This window comes from Urocampus carinirostris, chromosome 1, assembly GCF_059441175.1.
Source record: "Urocampus carinirostris isolate Australia breed hairy pipefish chromosome 1, RoL_Ucar_1.0, whole genome shotgun sequence".
NCBI classification, from domain to species: domain Eukaryota; kingdom Metazoa; phylum Chordata; class Actinopteri; order Syngnathiformes; family Syngnathidae; genus Urocampus; species Urocampus carinirostris.
In genome coordinates, this window is record NC_142349.1 from 2,308,648 (window position 1) to 2,333,943 (window position 25,296).

Sequence of the window (25,296 nt, forward strand, 5' to 3'; positions counted from 1 at the left end):
ATAGCTAAAACAGTAAAACACCAACTGAATTGCAGATAAAACAACAGCTATCTATAAAGGAGGACAAAATTTAAGCTTGATATCTAGATAAAAGGATCAAATATTAGCTAGAGAGCATGCAGAATAGCTTGCTAGATAGCTAAGAAGACAGGAAGATAGCTAGGTACAGAGCTAAAAAGGTAACCCGATAGCTAGCTTAAAAGGAGGCCAAAAATTACCATATTTTTTGCTCATTCACTTTATGAAACCCATGAAATGGAATTAATTTGTTGTTATTCCTGTAAAATAAATCACTATAAAAACGCATAAATACATTCCTTTAAATTACTGTAATGACATTTAATAATTGTAATTGCTTACAAATAATTACTATTACTTGAATAGATTTTTTTGTCCATGGAACCCATGAACTGGAATTTATATATTTGAATTTTTAAAGTATCAATTTATAATGTTACTATGTTGTTACTATGTTATTACCAGGTTAAATATTTAGTTTTAGTTTTACTAGAAAATCACAATGACCCAGGACTAGTGAGCTATGTTCAGAATAGATGCACGGGCACCTCAACTGTCCATGTTGGAGACCCTGTTCTAGATGATCAAATGATCGAATATGGCACTTTTCTAGTTTTTGTGCAAGCCTAACCCTTATTACCAGCTCAGTAGCCTAGATGGTAAGGCGCCCGCTTTGAGACTGGGAGGTCGCTGTTTCGCGCCTCGGCCGAGTCATACCTAAGACTTATAACATGGTTGGCGGCGCCCTCTGTTGGCTGCGGCTGCATTGGCTCGCTACAACGGGTCAGGTGTAATCGACATTTCGTTCTGTGTACATTGTTACACAGAATGACAATACAAGGAAATTATTATTAATTAAATTATAATAGTTTTATTTCCACGCGCTTTAAAATCCGACGCCCCTTATACAAGCAAAACAAAGACTGTTTTTTGGGAGTGCGCCTTGTAGTGTGGAAAATATGGTTCTTATGTATTGTGTACAATGAAGAATCATAGCAGTTCTCATGTTGCGGTCATGTCTTTGAAGGTTATGCGCCTCGAGTGGACGTGTCGGGCCTGGTGGCAGGGATCCTGGCTATTCTAGTGTGTGCTGTAATAGCTACTGTGCTGGGACTCTACTTTTACAAGGCCAAGAACAAGGGGGGGAGGACACCCGTGCAGTAAGTTCACAGCATGCACGACATGGGTGCAACCAGCCCAAGCACCCCCAAAAATTACAACATTTAATTAAAGTAATTAGAACTCTCTTTTCCTTGATAAAGGAAAGGATAAGCTTAAATATGATTTATAAAAATGTTAGCTAAAATATAAAACAGTAAAACAAAACAAAAAGGTGAACAACAGAGCTTTGTTAATACTTCACTGCCTTAAAATGTTCTTTTTTTTTTTTCATTTCTGGCACCGCATCGTAGTATTTTTGTAGTATGCTATTGTGGAATTTTTGTAGTATTTCTTTAATGTAGCTGTAGTTGTATTTTTTCGGGATAAATTCTGCAGTTGTATTATGGATTATTTCCAACGTTGAATATTTGTAGTATATCTGTAGTGTAATAGTATTTCTGTGTTATAGTATTACTGCAGTAGTATTTTTTTCTATGGTATTTATTTTCTTTCCATAATGAAAAATAAAAAATATATTCGGTCCTTGTTTTTAAGCACCACACTTAATATTTTGTTTTGTCGTAAATTTGTGGTATATTTGTCGTATTCTGGAATCAGATTTAGTTGTATTTCTCTAGTATCATTATAGTATTACAGTCCTTTTGTTTTGTAGTATTTTGTATTATTTTCACAGTAGTATTTTGTAGTATTTCAATAGTAGTTTTTGTAGTATTTCTGCAGGTGCATTGTTGTAGTATCTCCATAGTAGAATCATTGTAGTACATCCGTTATATTTTTGTAGTATTATTTGAGTTGTATTTTTGTCATGTCTTTGTAGTATTTCTGCAATCAATTTTTATAGTATTTTTTAATATTACTGTAGTGTGATATTTTCTAGTATCTCTATAGTATTTTTTAATCAGAATGAAAATAAAATCATATGTCAGAACCTGTTTTAAGCACTAAATTTGATTTAGTTTCGTGGTATTTTTGTAGTATTTTTGTTGCAGACACAAAAATGGACAATGGGGACAAAGTTGGCACCAAAAAAACATGTTTTTATTAATAGTACTGGATTTACCTCTTATCTACCATTTTTACCCATCGCACAGCCCAAAATAGTTCAAATTGCTTTCTCCCAGTTCAAATTGCTTTCTTTCTTCAACAATTGTGTTCCGATTGTTGCTAGGCAGAATCCCTCAAGCCCAATGTAAAATGATCATATATCACTCACTTGTACTCTTCTGTCGCCATGGCAACTTGGGATAGAGGGTTCTGCTGCCCTACTCAACACAAATAATAAGACGGAAAGAGATGACTAGTAGGAAAAGAAAACAAATGTGAACATTTGCTTCAAAGCACAAGAAGTGTGGAACAAGAGGAGTCCATGTTTTTTTTTTTTATTAATTTGGCTGTTTATATTCTGGTGCTTGATTGTACGGCACTTTTTGAAATTAGTCACAAATTCTACAATCCAGAAAAAAAGAACAATCAAATGGCAACCTTTCTCCATCAGGCAGAGGATAAAACCAGAAACCCTCACATTTTGAAATGGGTTAAGGTTGAGGTTTGAGAAAAACACAATAAAAGATGTCAGGCTAAATATTAAAACATATTAACAAAGTAGTGCTTAAAGACTGGTCTAAGTTATTGTAATGTGCAAGAAAAGAAGAGTGCATCGTAACAATAGTGCAATAACACAGTGGCAACAAGATTTTTCAAAATGTACACATTAGCAGCCATATTTATACATACCATTGATTGTTAAATCCTTTATTGAACAATTTCTATATGATTTCTATAGACTGGCACAAGATGGCGGTCCAGCCCCCGAAATTGTGCCCTTGGCAACCGCTCCTGGTCTACCCAGTTATAGCGAAGCGCTCAACCGCAGTGGGATGCATGATGCCCCGCCACCACCTTATTCGGGGTAAGTAAATTTATTTTCCTCTGCAGTAACATGCATATGGGTTCATGCCACTTACATTCAAGCAACTGATCCAAACCTAGAATATTTATTTTCAAATTGAATCAAGTGTAACTGAAAATGACTTTTCAGCCCATGAATTGCCATTCAAAGTGCTGTATGGAAACATTTAGTGTACAATTGGACAATAGAATCCCGTACTTCTTCTCCCACTCAATAACTCATAACACCAAATCAAAAACAACACTAATGATAATAGAAACAAAAATGTAATCTCTGAAAGGCACGGACTCATCATGTGAGGAGAGGGACCTGATACGTTTTTTTTCCTCACGCATGCTGGTTTAAGATCAGGTAATTGTGTCATTGTAATCCTGTACAGTCCGTTGAGACATTTTTGTGATTAAGGGCTATATAAATACATTTGACTTGACTTGACTTGACTGATAGAGTCTAATCCACTCTGATGGGGATAGCAGGAGATGGCCAAGGGTGGCAAACTCATTTTAGCATGGGGGCCATATGGTAGAAAAAAAACTCTCATGGGGGTTGGACTAGTATATCAAAAAAAGAAAGAGAGAGATAAAGAGAGAAAGAAAAAAGAAAGAAAGAAATGAGAGAGCGGGTGGGAGAAAGAAGGAGAGCAAAGACCGACAGAAAAAGAAAAATAGGGTGAGAGGGAGAGAGAGAGAGAAAAAAGCCAGAAGAGAGAGAGGAAGAGAGAGAGAGAGAAAGAGAGAGAGAAAGAGAGAGAGAAAGAGAGAGAGAGAGAAAGAGAGAGAAAGAAAGTACTAAAGTAAAAAAGAAAAAAAATTAGAGAGAGGATGTGAGAAGGAGAAACAGAGAGAGAGAGAGAGAGAGAGAGAGAGGGCAAGAGAGAAAAGAGTAAGAGAAAGAGAAAGAGAGAAAAAAGTAAGAGAAAGAGAAAGAGGGAAAGGAGAGAGAGAGAAAGAGAAAGAGAGAAAAGAGAGAGAGAAAGAGAGAAAGAAAATTATAAAAGAGAGTGTCACGGGACCGGACCAGATCGGAGGCAGGAGGCAGGAAGGGTGAACTCATTCGCGTTAACGATCGGTTACTTTTATTAAGGAAATAAAAGTCGTCCAACAATCAGGGACAAAAACAAAAACAGGCTTACAGGCAAACAGGAACTCAGACTAGGAATACTAACAAAACAGGCTTTTACTCAGAACGGGCAAGTACAGGTTTCCCCAAGTCAAACAGACCAGAAAAATGCAAAGCAGAAAATGCAATGAACCAGCCACCGGCAATCCCCAAAACCCGCCTTTAAGAAGCACACACACAAATTAGACGATCTGCTACAGCCGGTGCCCAGGGGGCGGGGCCAGCCGGTCGCCAGGGCGACCATGCTGGACATGACAGAGAGAAAACAGAGAGAGTGAGAGAAAGAGAGAATAGAGAGAGAGGTATATATAGAGAGAGAGAAAACAAGAAAGAGAAAAGAGAGAGAAATATTTTTGAACAGCCAGAGACAATAGAGAGAGTCAGAAAGAAAGAAAAAGAAAGAACGAGAGGGAAACAAGAGAGAGAGAAAAGAGGAAAAGCGAGAAAACAAGAGATAAAGAGAGAGAGCGAGAGTGAGACAAAAAAGAGAATGACAAATAGAGGGAGAGAAGAATGACAGAAAAAGAGGGTGGACATGGAGAGAAAGAGACATAGACATAGAGAAAGAAAGAGAGAAGAAGGGATTAAGGAAGGCCAGAAAAAGAGATGGGGACATAGCGAGAAAGAAACATTGATGTAGAGAACAAAAGAGAGAAAGAATAGAGAGAAAGAATAGAGAATGAGGGACATACAGTCAAAGAGGAAAAAGAGAAAGAGAAAAGGAAAGGGGAAGAGAAAGGTAGAAAGTGAGAAAAAGAAAGAGAGGAAGAGAGGACAGAATAGACATAGAATTAGAGAAGAGCCAGAAAGAGAGAGATACAGAGACAGAGATATTGTCCGGTACCAGGACAGGGAGCAGAACCCACTCGCGTAACATTATTCACAGTTTATTGGGGAGAAGAGAAAGGAGCGCACACTCGATCCGGAGACCGTTGGTCACGGGAAGTAGATTGCTCGAAACACGGAAGTGGTCAAAATCAAACAGATCGTGGCGAGAGCAAAACAACCGAGGAAAAAAACGAGATTCACAGGGCTTGGCAAAACAAGAGCAAAAACACAGGAAAAACAGAGATTCTCAGGGCTTGACGTGTCAAAACAGAGTTTCGCAGGAGTTTCGCAGACGCTCTGACAAAAGGCGACTCACAGGAGGGCGTTTAAGTAGTCACAGGGAGCAATCTGTCAACGAGTTTCAGCTGGTGTCCATGGGCGGGGCCAATTGGGCGCCCTGGCAACCGTGACAGAAGCTGGCACTACACAGCGGGGGCCAATTGGGCGCCATGGCAACCGTGACAGATATAGAAAAAGAGAGTCAGAAAGAGAGAGGAAGTAGCATAGCTACAGTTGCGTCACTAGTGGCACCTGGCTTTGTCCACATTAAGTATACTGCAGCTGATTTTTCTTTTGTTCTTCTCTGGGTGTTGTCTCGCGGGCCGAATTAAAAGTCTTGGAGGGCCTAATCCGGCCCGCGTGCCACATGTCTGGTAGCCGTGGCCCCGTTAGCCGTGGCCCCGCTAACCTCCACACATTTGTTGGGGGGGTCAAATCCACTGGATAACAAAGAAAGAATATTAGTTATAAATTATAAGTAAACGTAAGTGGCTTTCTGAAACCTTTTACAGTGCAAAAATTCAAATTTAAACACAACTAACATGAATTATGTTCCACTTAAACTAAAAAACTAACAGTGCTCTAAATGTATTCTTCTTACTTCAGTGGCTCTGCCCCTGATTGCTTTTCCGATCAGAAGGCACGGGTGGGTTTCGTCCCAGACAAAGGGAGGGAAGACAGGCTCAACTGCATCCGAGCCTAAAAAATCAGCCCGTCGAAGAAATACAAATTCCAATACTGATATCCAATAAAAACTTCCAAATATGGGTGCTGATAATCAGCCCGCCCAATCATCGACCCGCCCAATCGGTCTACCTCTAGTACTTCTAGGACCGGGGTCTCCAAAGTGGTGCCTGTTATACAGAAGAGTTGCCTGTGGACCTGTTTTTAAAATAGCTCACCAGTGCTGGTCCATGGTGATTTTCTAGTCAAAATGTGTTTTTATTGGTGGAATGAGTCTATCTAACCCTAGGTTTGATAATTAACCTGGTAATAACATAGTAAGAATCATCGTATGAAAATATTAAGTTGTTATTTTAGAAATTCAAATAAAAGAATTCTCGTTCTTGGGCTTCATGGACAAAAATATTTTCAAGTATTGATAGTTATTTCAAGCAAATAATTAAAAGAGTAGAATAAGAATTTCTCTGTGTATTGAAGATATTTTTATCCATCTCTTTATTGAATTATTTTTCAGGAAATACAACCAACAGAATTCCAATTTATGAGTTTAAAGAAGCTAATGAGCAAAAAACTGCAGATAGCTACAGTATCTTTCTAGCTTTTTACCTATTTAGCAAGCTATCTAGCTCGCTAAATTTTGGGCTCATTTCTAGCTAGCTATCTAGCTTTGTTTTGAGCTTTGTTTGTGGCTATTTAGATGGCTTTTTACTCTTTTAGCTAGCCATCTAGCTTCATATTAGTTTTTTTTTACCCGTTTAACTTTCTAGCAAATATCAAGCTATATTTTAAGCTATTTAGCAAGCTATCTAGCTCGCCTTTTACATTTTTTGCATGTTTTCTAGCTAACATTTTAGCTGTTTTTTCTAGCTCACAAGCAAAATCTTGGCCACCTTTGTAGCTAGCTATCGAACTTTGTTTTTAGCTTTCTATCTGGCTTCTCAGATGTATTTTTTATTTTAGTTTGTCATCTAGTTCCCCTTTTTATGTTTACCTGTTTACCTTTCTAGATAACGATCAAGCTACCTTTTTAGCTACCAGGCAAGCCTTCTAGCTAGGTTGCTATTTTAGAAATGTGTATGTAAGTGGGTGCCCCTTGCAATAATTATTAACAAATAGTAGCTCTCAGCTCGGTTGTAGAAAAGAAAACTCAATGTAAAATACGTTTGACAACTTTTCATATAATACTCAGTATCAGAGCGCACAAAAGCAGCAACACAAAACAATTCCTTGATTGCTCAAACAATGTTTTACTTCCTCTTGCAAAAGAAGATGAAGCTGGGTTGCTATAGTGATGCCAGAAATGTGTTCCTCCCTGTCACAAGGCAGTGGACCACCAAAGATGGATGTTTGAAGCTTTTAAAGTAGAAGCACGACATATTTACGCTGAAATACTATTTGATATGTCCCACATGTGTACATGTAAGGATTGAGGGTCCTATCCTCAGTAGTCGGTTTGTGCTGAAGAAAAACAAAAGTTCCGTCTGACTCCTTACTGTTTGGAGACGGATCTCATCGAAAAATTAATAGATTCTGCTTGCAGTTCCACAAGTATTCTTCCTCCACCCACACAATGCATACTTAAAAAGTCTGTGTGAGGAGAAAAAAGTCAGTTTTTGCGCAATACTTCAATAGCTTGTTGTTCACAAGGTGCTTGAAATTCTTGAAAATTTTGGGTTAAGTGCTTTAAAAATGCTTGAAATCATTGCCATTTCTGTTCTTTTTGGCAGTCTGATTTTATAGACCACGCAGAAATATTTAGTGCATGAAAATGACGCCTACTTTGGTGGCCTGTTTTATGGCATTGTCATGTGAAGCATCACTGCACCCAAGAAGACAGCTTTATTTGGAAGACCGGCTCTTTCTGCTCCCAAACGGCTTCTCAGATTTCTTGTTTTTTTTAAATGTTACATTTTAAATAATAATTCAACATTATGCACCAAACTATTTAGTAATTAGTATTTTAATATGTTTTGCAGGGTATCCCCGAAAAACACACAAAATATAAATTAAAACATTCACAGATCTGCAAAAGAAAATGTGTAATATACAAAATGTTTTAGCTTTTTACACACTGAACAGATATAAAGTCAAAAAACCACACAAAATTCATGGAAATGCAAAACTATAAAAAAAATTAAAGTATTAACTCTTCAGTGCTAGATATAAGTGATTAAATACAAAATAATTAACTGTTTACAATTCTATTTTAACCAATTTAGACACAGACCCTTTGAAAAACACAAAAAAAGGTCAAGTAAGTGAAACAAAAAGATTAATGCGCTCTGCTTCAGAGCAATAAATATAATTGAAATGAGTCCAAATTTGACTCATTTTTGTCTTTTTTAACATACATACAATATTTTCTTTCTCTCTTTGTCTTCCGTGTTCAACTCCATTCTTACCTATCACCTATAGAGCCCTTTCTAAATTTGTAAACAAGTGTGACATAGACAAGCTGCACGTGCACTGTTGAAGTAGAATGGCAGAATTCATGTCAGTTTATAGCAACCCATCAACACAAAAAGATAATAAATTATAGATGGGAACAACTGAAAATAGCACAAAGTGCTGGCAGCAAGATAGTGACTTTATTTTGGTCATCAAAGTAAAAAAAAAAACATTCATTTGTTCAGCGCTGGGTTTTATCCTTTGAAGGTACTGTAAAAATTCAAAAGTTGTCCTTGAAAGTGCTTGAATTTGGTCATTAAAATGGTGTACGAACCTTGTGTACGCCTGTGTGACATCACTCAATGACATCTTTGGCCTGTATTCACTTGGCAGCCAGTCAAAATGCATCTTCAGCCAACATCTGGCAGGGGCAGAACCGACAGTCTGCTGAGCATATCACTATTTTATGGTGGCAGCGTCATCGTACAACATCAACATCAATTCAGGCTAACGGCTAGCCGTGTTGTTAAGTCAGCTGTATGCACATTAAGGAGTGTTCACGGTCACTGTTGGAGGACAGAGAGTATGTTATCCATTGCGGATGTCTGAAGCCAGGCAATTCTCACCTTTACTGCCTCGTAGCCCACAGAAAATAGTTCAGTCACATGCCATATTGTTGTGGATACAACCAAAGATAATCCAAGACAGGGGTCTCCAACCTTTTTCAAACTGAGAGCTACTTTTTGTTACTTATTAGTGCAAAGGACTGTGAGATGATAAAATGACAACTTATCTTGTTATTACTATGTTGGTACTTTGTTATTACCTGTTACGAGGTGCAGGACAACAAAAAGATTGAATACAAGGGGCATGATCAAATCCCAACAGGGGATGGGGCGAATGGGGATTCATGTAGAAACAACAAAAATACTTTAATAGGGAAAAGGGGTAATGGGACCGAGAAAGGGGCGGGAAAATGAGGAGTCCTGGGGTGGTGAAAATCTTGAAAGGGAGATTTGGGAGTACCTTTAAAAAGATGGCTTAAGTGGAAGATTTTGAGGGCACTGAAGAATAGAGGGCACTGAAGAATAAGCTCTGAGAGGAGAAGCTTGAAATCTTGAAAAGAAGATACTACAAAATAAAAGTACAGAAATACTGCAAAAATAGCACTACAGTAACACTATAATACAAAAAATCCTCTTCATATTATGACAGAAATTCTACAGAATATTTATAAATAAATATAATGACAGAAATACTACAATATACAACTACAGTTATACAAATACAGTGGGACTTTGCTACTTAGCGCTTCGACGTTCGCGGGTTCAGAGCTTCGCAGGTCTAAAAAATAATGATAATAAAATAAAATAATTAAAATAAAAAAAAATATATATATATATATATATATATATATATATATATATATATATATATATATATATATATATATATATATATATATATATATATATATATATATATATATATATATATATATATATATATATATATATAATTTTTTTTTTTAAAGCATTTTTGAAGGGGGCGTCGCAACTTCGCAGATTTTCACTTTTCGCGGGTGGTTTTGGTCCCCATTAACCGGGTTTAAAAAATAATAACAATAAAATTAAAAAATACAAATAAAATATATTTTTTTTTCAAGGTGTGCCGCTACTTTGCGGATTTTCACTTATCGCGGGTGGTTTTGGTCCCCATTAACCGCGATAACCGAGGTCCCACTGTATATACTATGGAAATACTACAAAAAATACTACTGATAAGTATTTCAAAATAAAAGTACAGTAATATGATAAAAATACTACAGAAATGCTACAGAAATCTGACTGCAGAAATACTATAATAATAATACCACAAAATACAACTCAAGTAATATTACAAAAATATGACAGTTATACTATGGAAATAGTAAGAAAATACTAGAGCAGTAATACTACTAAAAAAACTACAAAAACAAAGGTACACAGCAATACTACAAAGTTATGACTACAGAAATACTATAAACATATAACTACATTAATAATACAAATATACTACAAAAATCCTACCATAGAAAATACTACAAAAATACAACTGCAGAAATACTACGTGCCAGGAATCAAATGGACCGAACTATTTCAAGGCAGTGGAGTACTATATTTCCAACGCCACGGTGTTTGTTTTGTTTTACTTCTTTTAAATTTTAGCTAGTAATCTTCATTATAGTAAGCATATCCTGTCCATCATTAAGGAAAAATGAGTTTTGAAGATGCTATATTTTTGGGCTGCTTGGGTTGAATTTGGGTGTGCTCAAACACCCCGCAAAACGGGCTGATCTGATCGATACCAAAACGTAAGTATGGCTGGCCATTCCCCTGATGATGGTTTTTAGAAAGCCTTTCTCTTCTTCCTCCACAGGGGGGCGCCATCTGAGCATGCAGACCAAGGAGATAACGAGTGAGCATGCCTCGCCTGCAAGGCAGCCAGCCAGAGCTGCTTCAAAGTGGTTGACACTGGCGCTCCAGGATGCACCGCGACAACTTTGAATAATGCATGTTGTATAACGTATTTATGGGCGGAGCTTAGACCCAAAACCTCACAACAGACTCTTTTAATAGGTTGAGGAACACAGTACAATTTAAGGGGCGGATCCACTTTCATTTTATGAGTGGGGGGTGGAGGAGGGGGCGTTACAAGAGGGCACCAAAACATTATCAGAAAAAAAATGAAAGCTGCTCCCAACCTCTCGTTTTTGCAAAGTATTTTTCATGTTTTTGTCTCTCTAACCATATAGCAAAGCTGTATATGACCTTTTCCTTTTGGACTGTTACATTCAAAGTGATGACGGACTTGTTCCCTTGTTTCTGGGAATGACACAATTATCATCAGTATGTAAAACTGGTGGTCATGAATGTCAGGAAATTCTCCCCACATGGATTTTCCCTTGCATGCCGGAAAGACATCTCATATCTCAAATTTCCTGTAGCTCCTTAGTTTGTATGTAGAGGTGTCACTGTATTTTTAATAGACATTTTGTTGTGTCGTGTCGGGATTCCGCTTTAAAATTGCTTCGTATGAAAAAAGTTAGAGAGGAAAATAGAAATGTGTTTGAAATTCAGTAGATTGATGGTTTTCCAAAAACATATTCATTTATTTTGTGCAGAATATTACTGTATTATTAGTAATACATCGAACAAAAAGACCACCCCCCAAAAAAAAAACAAGTCTTTTTTTTCATCTTCTTTTTTCTCTTTTCCATTTTTTTCTTTTACTCTTTTGTTTTGGTTTTCCTAGCTTCTTCCTTCCTCTTTCTCGCATTATCTTTTTGGTCTTCTTTTTCTCTCCTTTTATTTTTATTTTTTTCTACTTTTGTGTCCTTTTTCCTAGTTTTTGTTGCTTTTTCTTCTTCTTTTTCTCTTTTTCCTATTCTTTTGTTCCTTTTTCTCTCTCTGATTTCCTTTTTTTTTCTTTTGTATGTCTTTTTAAAATTTATTTTCAGAGTGCCCGCACCACTACATCCAGTTTTCTTTGTGTGGGCAGAGCGTGTCCGTGGGTGACCCCTCTCTCCCCCGGGTAACGGCCCAGGGGTGAAGTTTTACCCTGTGTTGTGTACGTCAATTTCATGTTTATATTGCGGTTGACTGCAAATACTCTGGAGATCAAAATTAGAGAACAACTTATGAAAATCGGAATAATTTTAAAATAAAACCGTCTTCACTGCTCAACAGTTTAAGGACAATAATGGTACTACAACACTTGTTTCACAAAATGACTAAAAGCATTTCATCCAAAAATATATTTCACAGAAAACGTACTGATCAAATTTGGAGAACAACAATGTCTTTGGCATGGAAAAACAATTCTCTGCTTACAAGAGTCAGCAATTTGTAAGAGGTGTAAAAGCCTCTGCTGTGATTGAACTTCAGCACGCCTGCAGCCAAAGGATAGCACTAGTCTCTCACACTGCTCTGCTGTCATTTTGGTCCATTCTTCTTCCAGCCTCCTCCAATAACTTTGTCACGAAGGATTTTCAAGTGGTTGAGATCAGGACTTTGGGCCGGCCATGCCATTAATTCAATGTTTTCACCTACAATAAAATATTTACCCCTGTTGCTGTGTGACATGGATCATTGTCCTGCACAAAGGCTGCAGGCTGAGTGGGTGATGAACGCAAATAAAGAACCATGTGCTCTTGAAGAAGGTTCTGATACACATTTGCATTCGCTCGCCCATGTAGCTGGACAAGAGGCTCAACTCCTGTTGCAGAAACCTGCTCCGAACCATGACACTTCCTCCTCCATCTTTCGCTGACTTTTTTTTACACACTTTGGGTCTAGTCTTTCCCCAATGTGTCGCCGAGCATAATGCTTCCTCCAGCCATCCATCCATTATCCGCACCGCTTATCCTCAGTAGGGTCGCGGGGGTGCTGGAGCCCATCCCAGCCGTCTTAGGGCAGTTGGCAGGGAACAGCCTGAACTGGTTGCCAGCCGGTTTCAGGACACACAGAGACAGACAATTCATTCGCTCATCCACATCTAGGGACAATTTTGACTGGCCAATTAACGTAACATGCATGTTTTTGGAATGTGGGAGGAAACCGGAGTGCCCGGAGGAAACCCACGCAAGCACGGAGAGAACACGCAAACTCCACACAGGAGATTCGATCTCATGACCTCAGAACTGTGCCGCACACGCCCTATGATGCTTCCTATCAGACCCAAATAAATTAAATTGGCTTGCAGTTACTGAAGTGAACTCTGGACCAGCTCTCCTTTGTCTACACATTATGCTCCTCAGCAAAGCTCAATCTAGCGCTCCACAAATGAGAAGTTTGGTCACTGCAGCGTGGGCCTTCAGTTCAAATGCTCTTAAACGGCAAGAGAGATCCATACCATGTACATTAGTGAACTGACGAGTAATTACAGCTGCAGTGGAAACGACATCCTCCGCAGTTACCTGTCCTCTCTTCCACTTGTCTTCTATGGATGACCAGCTTTCTTAAGCGAATTGAATGAGTTCTTGGTTGTGTAAATGTTCAACATTCTTGAAATCACAGATTTGGAACGAACAATTTGTCTTGCCATGGCTGATTTTCGTTTTCATCTGGACAACCTGCTGCTGCAGGCTTTCAGTCATCTTAGAATGGCCCACCATCTTGCAAAGTCAGTGAAACTGGCAATTAGAATGCCAGTTAAATAGGGTTTGACAGATAATCAAGGAAATTGGCACCATGTGCTAGATTAGAACTATTAAGTGGGAGGAATTCTAATGTTCTTTAACTTTGATCAGTGCATTTTTGGCAAAACAAACTCTGTTTTTGAAATGCCGAATCCATTTTGTGAAAAAACTGTTGTACTAGCAAGTTATAGACACCACGAATTGTTCTTAAACTGCTGAGCGGGCCTCATTTGAAAAAGATTCAGTTTTTCATAAATTGTTTTCTAATTTTCCATTTTCAAGAGGAATTTAAATCAAAGCCAACTTTTCTGCAGGATTCTGTTTTCATGGCTTTTTCATAAATGAATAAAAATATAATATCGATTTATACCAAATATCAATTTCTTCAGGACGTTTATAGAAAAGTCCATACAAATTAATGCCAGCTGCCATTAATTATGAGGGAAGAATTGGAAAGGCAAAGCCACCAAAGAGCAGTGTCAACGTCATTTTAAAGCAGACTTGCTGTGAAACATGGCAACAATTTCAAGCATTTACAAGCACTTAACTCAAAATTCAAGCACATTTTCATCCTTGAAAACACAACATTATAATTCATGCATTTTCAAATGTTCAAGCACATATTGTGGTTGAACGCAAATAAATCCATATTAAAGATCACGGGTGTCAAACATGCAGCCTGCGGGTCAGCTCAGGCGCCAAGGGTTTTAATCCAGCCCGCAAGAATACGCTGAGTGTAAAGTAAGCTACTTTTAGTTGTGTAATTCTCAGATTCCTATGCTATGAAATTAACTTGTTTAACGTGTTTTTCTATTTTCAGTATACAAGTAATCATCACACACACACACACACACACACACACACACACACACACACACACACACACACACACACACACACACACACATAGTCACGTTTCAAAGATCCATGTTTTCAGTCTAATTCCATTGTTTGTAATACGTTTTCAATGTTTTTCTATTGTATGTAATGTAATATGCATGCGCGACTCCATTGTAGTCACTGCGCATGCGTAACCTCTCAATAAATACGTCTGCTGAACCGGATGTAGTCAGAACAGCCTGAGCAAGATGGCTGCAGTAGTTTTAACCATAATTAAATGCCTCTACTTGAATATTTTTGTCAGCAATGAGTTTATATCTTTATACACTCCAACACAGAGAGAAGCACAAGAGAAAAAGGACTTGAAGTTTGAAATCTCTCTCTATATATATTTCTTTGTCTCTCTCCATCTCTCTCTCTCACTATCTGTCTCTTTATTTCTTCTCTTTCTCTTTCATTACCTCCCTCTCTGTTTCCTTTTCATCTCTCTCCCCCTTTCCCGCTCTGTTGCTCTATTTCTTCTTTTCTCCCTTGTTCCCTCTTACGTTTGTCTTTCTTATTTACTTTATGTCACACCCCCCCCACTCCCCGTTTCCTGGATCTCTATTTCTGTCTCGTTCTGTCTATACTTCCCCACTCTCTTTCTTGCTCTTATTTTCTCTCTTTCCTTCTATCTTTTTAATCTATAATCTACTGTACTAGTCCGGCCCCTGTAGTAGTTTTTTAAATATCTCCTACCATGTGGCCCCTGACCTTAAATGAGTTCGACACTCCTATTCAAGGGGGATTTAAATGGAAGCAAACTTGTCTGGCTAGTGCAGACAAGTAGGCGCGTGCATGCATCGGCGGGAAATGTCAGCGCGCCATTTTTCTAACACGTTCCAGCATGTGTTTGTCGTTAACATAGCAGACGAGCTCCATAAAAAAGGCCCAGCTTGTTCACCACAGCTAATTTCTTCTACAATACTGAGAGAGAGAGAAAGAGAGAGAGAGAGAGAGAGAGCGCTGCCGTGCGTGACAAATTGTGTGCGTGCGAGACTGGAGGAGGAGGGACCTGATAGGAGACTTGTCTTAAAAATGGCGTCTTGTGGAGAAATTGGGCCATAATGACTTTGGTGAAGAGGTTTCTCGCGTGCTGGAGCTACTGAAAAACGAAGGAGCTGAGTGTGGGAGACAATAGACAGTGAGATTTGTGGGGAGGAGGTGCTCCTGGCGGCTCCTCTCATCACCTACTCCGCCTCCACTCGCTCCTTCTCCTCCTCCCTCTAGTCCTCCCAGTCTACTAGTGATGGGGAATTTCTGATCATTTTAGAGACCCGGCTTTTTAGGCTCGGCTCATTGAAAAGAGCAGGCTCTTTCAAACGGTTTTCTCAGATCTGTTTTTGTTTTTATTGATGTATTAGTTATAATGATAGAATATCGTGAACCATGTCAATTTGTTTATGTTACTACAATATAATAATATTTGTTTTTTCAATTTATAATTATGTTGGCTCTCAAATTCTTTATAGTAAGCAAAAAGAGACAGGGGGGATAAAGATACGGAAAGAGACAAAGGGAGAGAAAAATGAAACACTAGAGAAATTAAAAAAGAGAGAAGGTAGGAGAGAGAGAAGAGAAAAACACAAATAAAGATAGAGAAAGAGAGAAACACATATAAAGAAAGAGAGAGAGAGAGAGAATGAGAGAGTGTGTGAGTGAGAGAAATAGTGAAGCCCAGAGAAAGAGATAAGAGAGAGAAATACAAAGAAAGAGAGGGACAAATTGAGAGTAAAGAGGAGAGAGAAAGACAATGAAAAAGAGGGAGAAAGAAAGAGAATAGAAGAGAGAGGCAATGTGTAGAGGGAGAAAGAGAATGAGAAAGCAGGGAGAGAGAAATGAAGAGAGAGACAGAAAAAGAGAAAGCGAGAGCAAAATTGGGTAAAAAGGAGAGAGCGAGGGGACAGACAGAGAGAGAGGGAGAGAAAGAGATTGAGGAAAATTAGAGAAAGCATGCTAGAGAAAAACAGAGTGTGGTAAGAAAATACACAGTGTGAGAGCGAGAGGGAGAAAATGAGTGATAATGCAAGAAAGAGACAGAATTAGAAAGACTGAGATTGAGAAAATAGAGTAGTTAGAGGTAGAGGGGGAATGAGAAAGAGAGATAGGGAGATATAGAAACAGAGCAAGAGAGAAAGAAAGAAAAAGAGTGAGAAAGAGATAAAAGAGAGTAGGAGGGAAAGTGAGAACGAGAGAGTAAATGATAGAAAAAGACAAAGTGAGAGAATGAAATAAAGAGTGCGATAGATAGAAAAAGAGACGGAAAGACGGAACGAGGAAGAATGGGAAAGAGAAACATGACAGTGAGAGACAGTGAGAGAGAGAAAGAGAGAGAGAATAAGAGAGAACAAAAACAATACAGAGAAAAGGAGACAGACAGAGAGAGAGAGAGAGAGAGAGAGAGAGAGAGAGAGAGAGAGAGAGAGAGAGAGAGAGAGAGAGAGAGAGAGAGAGAGAGAGAGAGAGAGAGAGATTTTTTTGTCAGGGAGTCGGCTCTTTACTCACTTGGAGTCCGCTCTAGACCTTCGCTCTAAAGAGGCAGCTCCTAGAGCCGTGTCGTTGGCAAACCACACATCACTCCAGTCTACAGGCTCGTCAACCACAGAAATAAACAGAAGCGAGCGCAGCGAAGGAAGAAGAGAGGACATTCCTCCATTCTCTCTCTCTCTCCCTCGCTCCCTCTCTTTTCCTCCAGACCCCCCTTCCACCCTTCCTCCGCCCCACCCGCACTATCTGCCCATCTTCAAGCAGGCAGCCCCCCCCCCCTTTTTTTTTTTTTCTTTTTCATGGAGAGGAATTATCCTGCAGCTGGTTTCGGAGATCTGGGATCTGGGACGGGATGGACTTACGACAGATCGGCCAAAGCAAGGTGAGCGAGACAGACTGAGGACGCTGGGTAAATGGGGGAGCAGGGGGGGGGGGGGGGGGGGACCTCGTAGGGGTAAAAGGGGGTCTTTTTACCCGGACCTCTGCATGCAGTCAGGGGGCTTCGGGTACAGTGCGCGCCACACAGGTACACGCAGGTCACTCGTATTTGTGAGGGAGGGGGGCGTCTCCAAAATGCAAAGAAGCCACTCTAATACTTGCTGAAATGTGAACGCGTGCAAGAATGACAAACTACACACGCGGGGCGGCATTTTGCATTTTGAATTTCTTCTCCATCTTTGTCTGACAAAACAGAGACCAGTGCCAGGAGAGGAGACACTTGCGGCTCACTGCTGCTCTCCACTTAACAATTTGCACCCATTCAACAGAAGCATATACTTTGCTCTCATAGCATAAAATACCCTTTCATATGCACTTTCGTTATTTAGGGACAAAACCATCTACTAAAAGGAAAACTGCCATCTCCCTTATTAGTAAACAGTTGTTTACAATAATGTCACGTGACTGAGGAACATGCCCTCACTGTCGCCGGTATGACGGGATTCCGGCTCCCTTTGGAGAACTGTCTTTTTCGACCCCGCCAACTGAAAAGAGCCGACTCTCTCGGCCTCCAAATGGCGCTTGGGATTGTTGTTGAAGTGGTTTTAATAGAATATTACCAATAATAATGATAAAACATGCACCAGGTTAAATCATTTTGAAATTGTATTTTGCTACTCTATTATAATAGCATTTAACGTTTCAATATAGTATACAGTGAAAATTTACCTTACTTAAACTTTCAAATTGTTTAAATTAAGCAAACAACGCAGAGAAGTTCAAGAGAGAAAGAGGGACAGAGAAAAAGAGAGAGAGAAAGAAAGAGAAAATGGAACACAGAGAAAAAAAGTGACAGATCTAGACGCACAAAGATAGAAAGGAAAGAGAAAGTAAGAGACAGCAAAAGAGAGAGGGATAAAAAGAACAAGAGAAAGAGAGAAACGTAGAAAGAAAGATAGATCAAAAATGAGAGAAGGAAATAGGACAGAAAGAGAGACAGAGAGAAAAGGAGTATTAGAAATTAAGATGGGGAGAAAGGGAGAAGAAGAGAGAAAGTGACAAAACGAAAGATAAAGAGAGATAGGAAGAGAAAGAGAAAGGGAGAGAGAGAGAAAGAGAAAGTTGTAGAAAGAAAGAGAAAGGGAAAGAGAGCGAAATAGAGGGAAAATGAGAGAGTAAAACAGATATAAAAAGTGAGAGAGAGCGAAAGAGAGAGTGAGGGACCTAGAATTAGAGATACAGAAAGAGAGAAAAGGAAGGGATGAATAAAAAAGACAGGGAAAGGGAGATGGATAGAGGGACAGAAAGTGCACGAGAGTGAAACAGAGCGACTGAGAGAGAAAAAGATAAAATGAGAAAGAGAGTATCATAAAGAGGGAGAAGTTTAGAGAGAGAAAGAGAGGTTGTACGAGAGGGGGAGAGGGGGTAGAGAGATGGAGGGTTCCAAAGGTAGCCAGCTTTTGTCATACACTTTAAAGAGCCGGCTCATATAACCGTTTTGCTTGCGAATGACACATCGCTACTAATTGATACGATGCCTTTCAAGTTGGGCTGAGTAGTTAATTAGGCTTCGTGTCATTTTAGTGTGGCAAAATGGCTACACCAACGCACGAGCTCATTTTAGACACCATTCACGCAAACAGAAATTAACTGTCGTTTTACCTTCCACGTTGAATTCCTTTTGAAACCACCTGAACTTAGTTTGAGCGGCACGAAGAGATACACTAGTCGAGTTCGGCTTTGTGTCGGAATGAAGCTGCGCTAATGTTAGTTAGCTGTCTTTAGCTTGGCTGCTCACTTTAGCGTTTGCCTTGGCAACCACATCGGACCTTTGTCAGCTTCTTTGGAGAGCTATTAGGGTGCTGAATGCTGGCATTCGAGGTATATATTCATATATATATATATATAATGTGTGTGTTCATTTTACCTCTGAATAGTGATGGGTCCCGGGGACTCGCATGCTCAAAAATCTATGGGTCCCAACAGAGATCTATGGGTCCCCCAAATTTATTGTTATAGAGGTTGAAATCGTAAATCGGCGACAAATATATAATATAAATCTATATATTCATTCAGTTTTAATCATCAAATTATTAATTCATTTTCTTGGTAATATACCGATTAAAGGGATAACCACAAACCTGTCTTTTGTTTATTTTCTCCTTGAATACTTCCTTTTTTTCTTAACTTCTTTATACAACATACTTCGTATTATCAATCATCAGAGCAAGTGAGCCGTTTGAGAGCCGGCTCTTTTTAATGAGTTGAGCCAAAAAAGCCGTTTCTCTAAAAAAAGACGGACTTCCTTTCACTACACAACGAGATCTCGTTGGCCGAGATCGGCGTGCAGACGAAAACTCGAACCGCGAGACCAAAACAACAATGGCGGAACTGCCTGACGAAAAGTTTGGAGTGCAGTAAATCTTTGTTAAAAAAAAGTGATCGGGTAATAATGACAATTTTGTGGCAAAAAGGTGGCGTCCCATGGACGCACGTTGATTTGAGACTGTGTCTCCAGCAAAAATGATGCGTCTAGGACGCAGAGACGCGGGCAAATGAGAACACTGTATATATACATACTAGTAAGTACGAAAGTCAGAGTTTAGTGTGGCATTTTACATGGGAAACTCGATTTGTGTTGGATATTTGTATCTGCCATGATGAGTTCGCAGCAGTGTCATCTGCTATTGACTTTGGCGCCTTGTAAATACAGATGGCCTCTCATTGGCAGTAACATTAGTGTCTTTAGTCAAATGGTGCACATGCCATCCCACTTGTTTGATTTTTATCTTAGTGGCTGCCAATGTTCCCTCTAATTTTCCACGGGTCTGAGCGTTCACACAAAGTCGGTGAACAACGCTTGAAACAACAGTGAGCAACCATAATCCCAAGTGTGGCAAGATAATTAATTATCAAACATGTCCAAAACTTGACATCAAGTTACATTTTGCTGAGTTTCCGGCAATGCAAAATCATTTTTCTCTTTTGAATGAATTGACTCATGTACTATTGCAAAGGTTGTACGGCCTTCAAACGTCATTTGTTCTTTCTATTCTTTCACAAGATATCCATTTCTTTTTATTTCCTGATATATTTTGGCGCATAATATTAACATTTTTGGGGTCTTATTTAGTCGGTTGCAAGATACAGAACTGTACTTAATCACATTTTTTAGTGCTAGTACAATGTGGGCAACAAGATTCACTTGATATAATTGGAAATTATTTGACTATTTGTGCATAGTTTTACATAATATTTTGTCATGTTGGGATTAAAGAAGCAAAAACAACCTGAAGAGCCGTTTAGGACTCGAAAGAGCCTGTTCCTTTTAGTGAGCTGAGCCGAAGAAGCCGGTTCTTGACCAACTCTACTAACTTTACTCAACTTCGTTCTACTCTGACTCGACGTCAAAATAACGCATTTAGGACACAACGTCAGGGGAACCCGTGTATTTTTACCCTCATGCACTGTAACTTTGACTTAAGTCCCTTCTTTATTAGTAATTTTAAGCCCTCATTTTTGTGCGCCAGCTAGATTTTCTTGTGCGCAGAGAATGTGCGAACAGTGCGCAATTGCGCACACGCGCAGCTTAGAGGGAACACTGGTGGCTGCACTAATATGTAAACCATCCATCATTAATGGCTCTTTTTGTGCCATTATTAGACATTTCCATCCATCCGTCTATTCATCCATCCATTTTCTACCGAGTTCAGGTCACAGGGGAGGAAGTCTCAGCAGGGAAGCCCAGACCTCCCTTCCCCAGCTCCCTAGTCCAGCTCGTCCAACAGGGTCCCGAGGCATTCCCAGGCAAGCCTAGAGTCGTACTCTCTCTAGCGTGTCCTGGGTCTTCCCCGAGCCCTCCTGTTGAGACATGTCCAGAACACCTCCAGAGGGAGGTATTCTTGTCAGATGTTGAGCAACCTCAGGTGGACCACTCAACACGGAGGAGCAGAGGCTCTATACTGAGTCCCTCCCAGATGACTGAGCTTCTTACCTATCTCTAAGGGATAACTCGGTCAAACTGTGAAGGAACCTTGTTTCAGGTTATATCCAGGACCTTGTTCTCTCAGGCATGACCGACAGTTCGTGACTATAGGTGAGGACAGGAACGTAGATTGACCAGTAAATCGAGAGCTTTGCCTTTTGGCTTAGGTCCTCCTTTACTACGACATACCACTACAGGGTCGCATGACTGCAGACGCTACACTAATCCGTCTGTCGGTCTCCTGTTCCATTCTACCATCGCTCGTGAACAAAACCCCAAGATACTTGAACTCCTTCACTTGGGGCAGTATCTGATCCCCGGCCAGGAAAAGGCCTGCCAACTTTTTTCCCTTTGAGAGCCATGGTCTCAGACTTGTAGGTGCTGATCTTCAACCTAACCGCTTTACGCTTGGCTGTAAACTGCTTCAGCGAAAGCTAACAATCACGACTTGAGGACGTTACAGGACCACATCATCTGCAAAACGCAGAAATGCAGTGCTGAAGCCACCGAACTGGACCCCTTCCATAACATGGCAGAAATTGATGCCTAGAAATTCTCTCCTCAAAAAATATGAACAGAATCAGTGACAAAGGGCAACCATGGCGGAGTCCAACTCCCACTCGGAAAAAGTCCGACTTTCTGCCAGCAATGCAGACCAAACTCAGGCATTGAATGTATCTGTTTTGAGCAAATTTCAACATAATAGTTTCTCCCATGACTCATCTGTATCCTCTAAATGGTCATTTGCAAACTTAAGACGGGCTTTAACATCTGCTGGTTTTTGTAGGGGAACCTTTGGTGCGATGCATGATTTCAAACCATGACGTCTTAGTGTATTGCTTACAGTAACCTTGGAAACTGTGATCCCAGCTATTTTCAGGTCATCAACCAACACCTGTCGTGTAGTTCCTGGCTGATTCCTCATTTTTTTTGAATCAGTGAGACCCCAAGAGGTGATATCTTGCATGGGGCTCCACTCTGATTGAGATTGACCGTCATGTTTACCTTCTTCCATTTTCTAATGACTGCTCCAACATTGGACCTTTTTTCACCAAGCTGCTTGGCAGTTGCTCCGTAGCCCTTTCCAGCCTTGTGGAGGTGTACCATTTTTTCTCTGGTGTCTTTGGACACCTCTTTGGGCAAATACATTGTTTAAAAAAATCATGCATTGTGATTTCTGGATTTTTCCTTTTAGTTTGTCTCTCTCACAGTGGACATGCACATACGATGAAAATATTAGACCCCTCCATGATTTCTAAGTGGGAGAAATAGAAAAATAGCAGGGAGTTCAAAACTTATTTTCTTCACTGTAGCTTTTCTTGGAGTCTACTTAAAAAGGAAGTCTTATGTTTGGAGAAAAAGTCATAATGGAAATTTCAAGAAGGCTTTGTCATTGGATTATAATTACAACAACAATATACAGTATACACTGTATAGAGAAGACACATTTATATGATCTATTTTTGTATTAATTTAAAATCATTGGCAGTTGTGATTGCATTCTTCATGTGCATTTCCATCCAGCTACTTTAACATGAATCATGTTGTCCAATCAAACTTTAAAAATAATTTATTACATATGTGGTTTTTAACCCTTTATTGACCAAGTATGATATAGGCCGCCTAGAATTATTTTTGTTGTTTTCTCAATGAGTCAAAAATCATGTTATGAGTGATTACTTTTGGCCCTTTACTATAACTCAGACATTTTAATAACAGTGTAAAATGAAAAACTAATAAGAAACAGACAAGGATTTCTCAGGATTATAATGAAGTAGAAACTTGAACTAAACATGAACACATTGTAAAATGACATAAACTGTTAGAATATAATATACAAAATTGTTTTTGAGTTTTGCTCTTTCAGTTGACCATATATTGTCAACTATTTGTCACCAATACGAGGTGTTTTATGGACCTGTGTGGTAGATGGTGAAGAAATTTCTGGAGACAGAGACACATATCATACATAACCCATCAGTACCCCAACTCATAGCCACTTTGACAATCAAAACTAATAAAGTATAGTCCAAAGGATTCAAAAGTTTTATTTTCTCGGTTACAGATAACACAACAGAAATGCTTTTATATATATATATATATATATATATATATATATATATATATATATATATATATATATATATATATATGTGTGTGTGTGTGTGTGTTACTCATACCCCGTCTGTGTCATTTCTTGACTGTGATTAATCTGTTGCCACACGTGGATGCCTGTGAAATACCATTGTGGAAAGTTGCTGTTCCCTTGTGGGTGTTTTGGAGAACTACTTTGATTTTATATATATTTTTTCCTATGTTGCCGCAAAGCCCATCTTCCAAGAACTGTTTGAATATTCTCTGTAACCCAAAGATTGTGGAGTAAGGGTTTTTAAATATCACTTATAAAACAGGCGCCAGCCAGCGCCCTGATGGTAATACTGTAGGAGGGTTAATTCAGATCATAGATTAGTTAGACATTGTTACTGTTACTGTTAGCAGAATATTCGTATGAACTGTTACACTGTGTACGGCAGATTTCCCACTTTTGATCTTTAGCTACCTACTTCATAGAGAACCTAAAATGGAATGGAATAATGTACTTGTGCTGTTTTTCTTCCCTCAACTAAAGGACTGTTCTTTTGTTGTCGTTTACAAAATAAGATTGTTATTATTATGTGTGTGTTTAGCCTCATGTATGGGAATGTCAGGTCATCTCACCCCAACTCAGAGTTGCTCCACCAGCAAGCTTATGGCAGCCCTCACCCCCTGCAGGGTTATGCAACCAACCACCACCCTGGAGGCGCAAGGCAGGGTGCAACCTGGGGTGGACATACACTCGGTAAGGAAAATTGTGGTACACCAAAATTATGTCAAAAGAAATTGCTAGGCTCAGAGAAAGCATGCGAGGAAATTACTTTCTGGCAGCTTATCCACATTGACCGAGATGACAATCCCCGCCCACAAAAAGCTGTGTCCATATAAAAGGATATCAATAGCACCGTGTCATCAGGATACATGGCAATGTGTAAACAGCGTAACTGGAAGCGTCCTCCCAATAACATCGCCATGGAAACACCCCCTCCTTGGGTTCTGGTAGAACCTGCATTGACACTTACAAGAAAATATTAGTGTTTGAAGAATGAACGAAACCAGTCAGAAGTTATCCCAGAAGTGCCCTTTGGGTTGTTAAGTCTATTTAACAAAGTATGAGTATTTACGAAATCAAAACTTTGTTTCAATTCCGCATAGCACTGATATCATTTCAAATCTTTGAATGAAAAGTCTCTGGACTGCGCTTAATTCTAAAACTAGGTTGAAATTCCTCCAAAACATTGTTTTCTCATAAGAAATGATTTCATTATTTAAGGACATTATTTTTAATGCCTAACTTGAAAATGATCACTTGTCTATCGGTCAATAATGAATTTAGTTATTAAGTCTTAAATCCTCTTCTTCATAAGGGGCTAAACTACAACTTTTTTAAAAAGCGGCAGTGCAGACACATGTTTGAATGAGCAATTGAATACCGTTATTTAAAATTTGCCTCTCAAGAAATCCATAAAATGTTTGTTGGTATTGGTTAGTATGCACACTAAAAACTCAACCCAGTTTCCTTGCATTTACCAGGGTAAACAATTCTTGTAATTTCTCTGGTAAAAGTCATTGCTATGGGTCCAACGCAACTGGGTCCAGGTTTCTCATAAGTTAAATTATGATGAGCTACGAGGAAGAACAAGATGCTGTCATGAATTTTCTTTGCCAGGCCTTTCAGGGCTGTTTGATGCCAGTCTACACCACTCTGGCCCCTCGGGTCCTGATCCATCCGTCATGAATCTGATTTCAGCTTTGGACTCACGTGGTCCACAGCCCCCACCCTCCGCTTCATCCCTCCTCACACAGTTTCGCACTCCCTCTTGGCAGACGGGTAAGTTTAGGGCAATCCTCCTTCCATTTAAAAGAAACTTATTTTTAATAAACATA

At 39.3% G+C, this 25,296-nt stretch overlaps 2 protein-coding genes across 3 annotated transcripts in view; both read left to right on the forward strand.

The window, feature by feature from the left end:
* prrg2 (proline rich Gla (G-carboxyglutamic acid) 2) overlaps positions 1–14,658 on the forward strand; it is a 30,047-nt gene extending 15,389 nt beyond the window's left edge. Inside the window, exons 5-7 of the mRNA XM_088336728.1 lie at positions 1,046–1,178; positions 2,924–3,049; positions 10,766–14,658. Coding sequence (XP_088192854.1) covers positions 1,046–1,178; positions 2,924–3,049; positions 10,766–10,808 — 302 coding nt within the window. The 3' untranslated portion in view covers positions 10,809–14,658. The remainder of the gene's footprint in view (positions 1–1,045; positions 1,179–2,923; positions 3,050–10,765) is intronic.
* A 2,388-nt stretch (positions 14,659–17,046) lies between these two features.
* LOC148373227 (proline-rich protein 12-like) overlaps positions 17,047–25,296 on the forward strand; it is a 58,824-nt gene continuing 50,574 nt past the window's right edge. For both annotated transcript variants that reach the window (XM_088336840.1, XM_088336921.1), the window contains exons 1-3: positions 17,047–17,274; positions 24,003–24,154; positions 25,079–25,240. In XM_088336840.1, the coding sequence (XP_088192966.1) occupies positions 17,192–17,274; positions 24,003–24,154; positions 25,079–25,240 (397 nt within the window). In that variant the 5' untranslated portion in view covers positions 17,047–17,191. The remainder of the gene's footprint in view (positions 17,275–24,002; positions 24,155–25,078; positions 25,241–25,296) is intronic.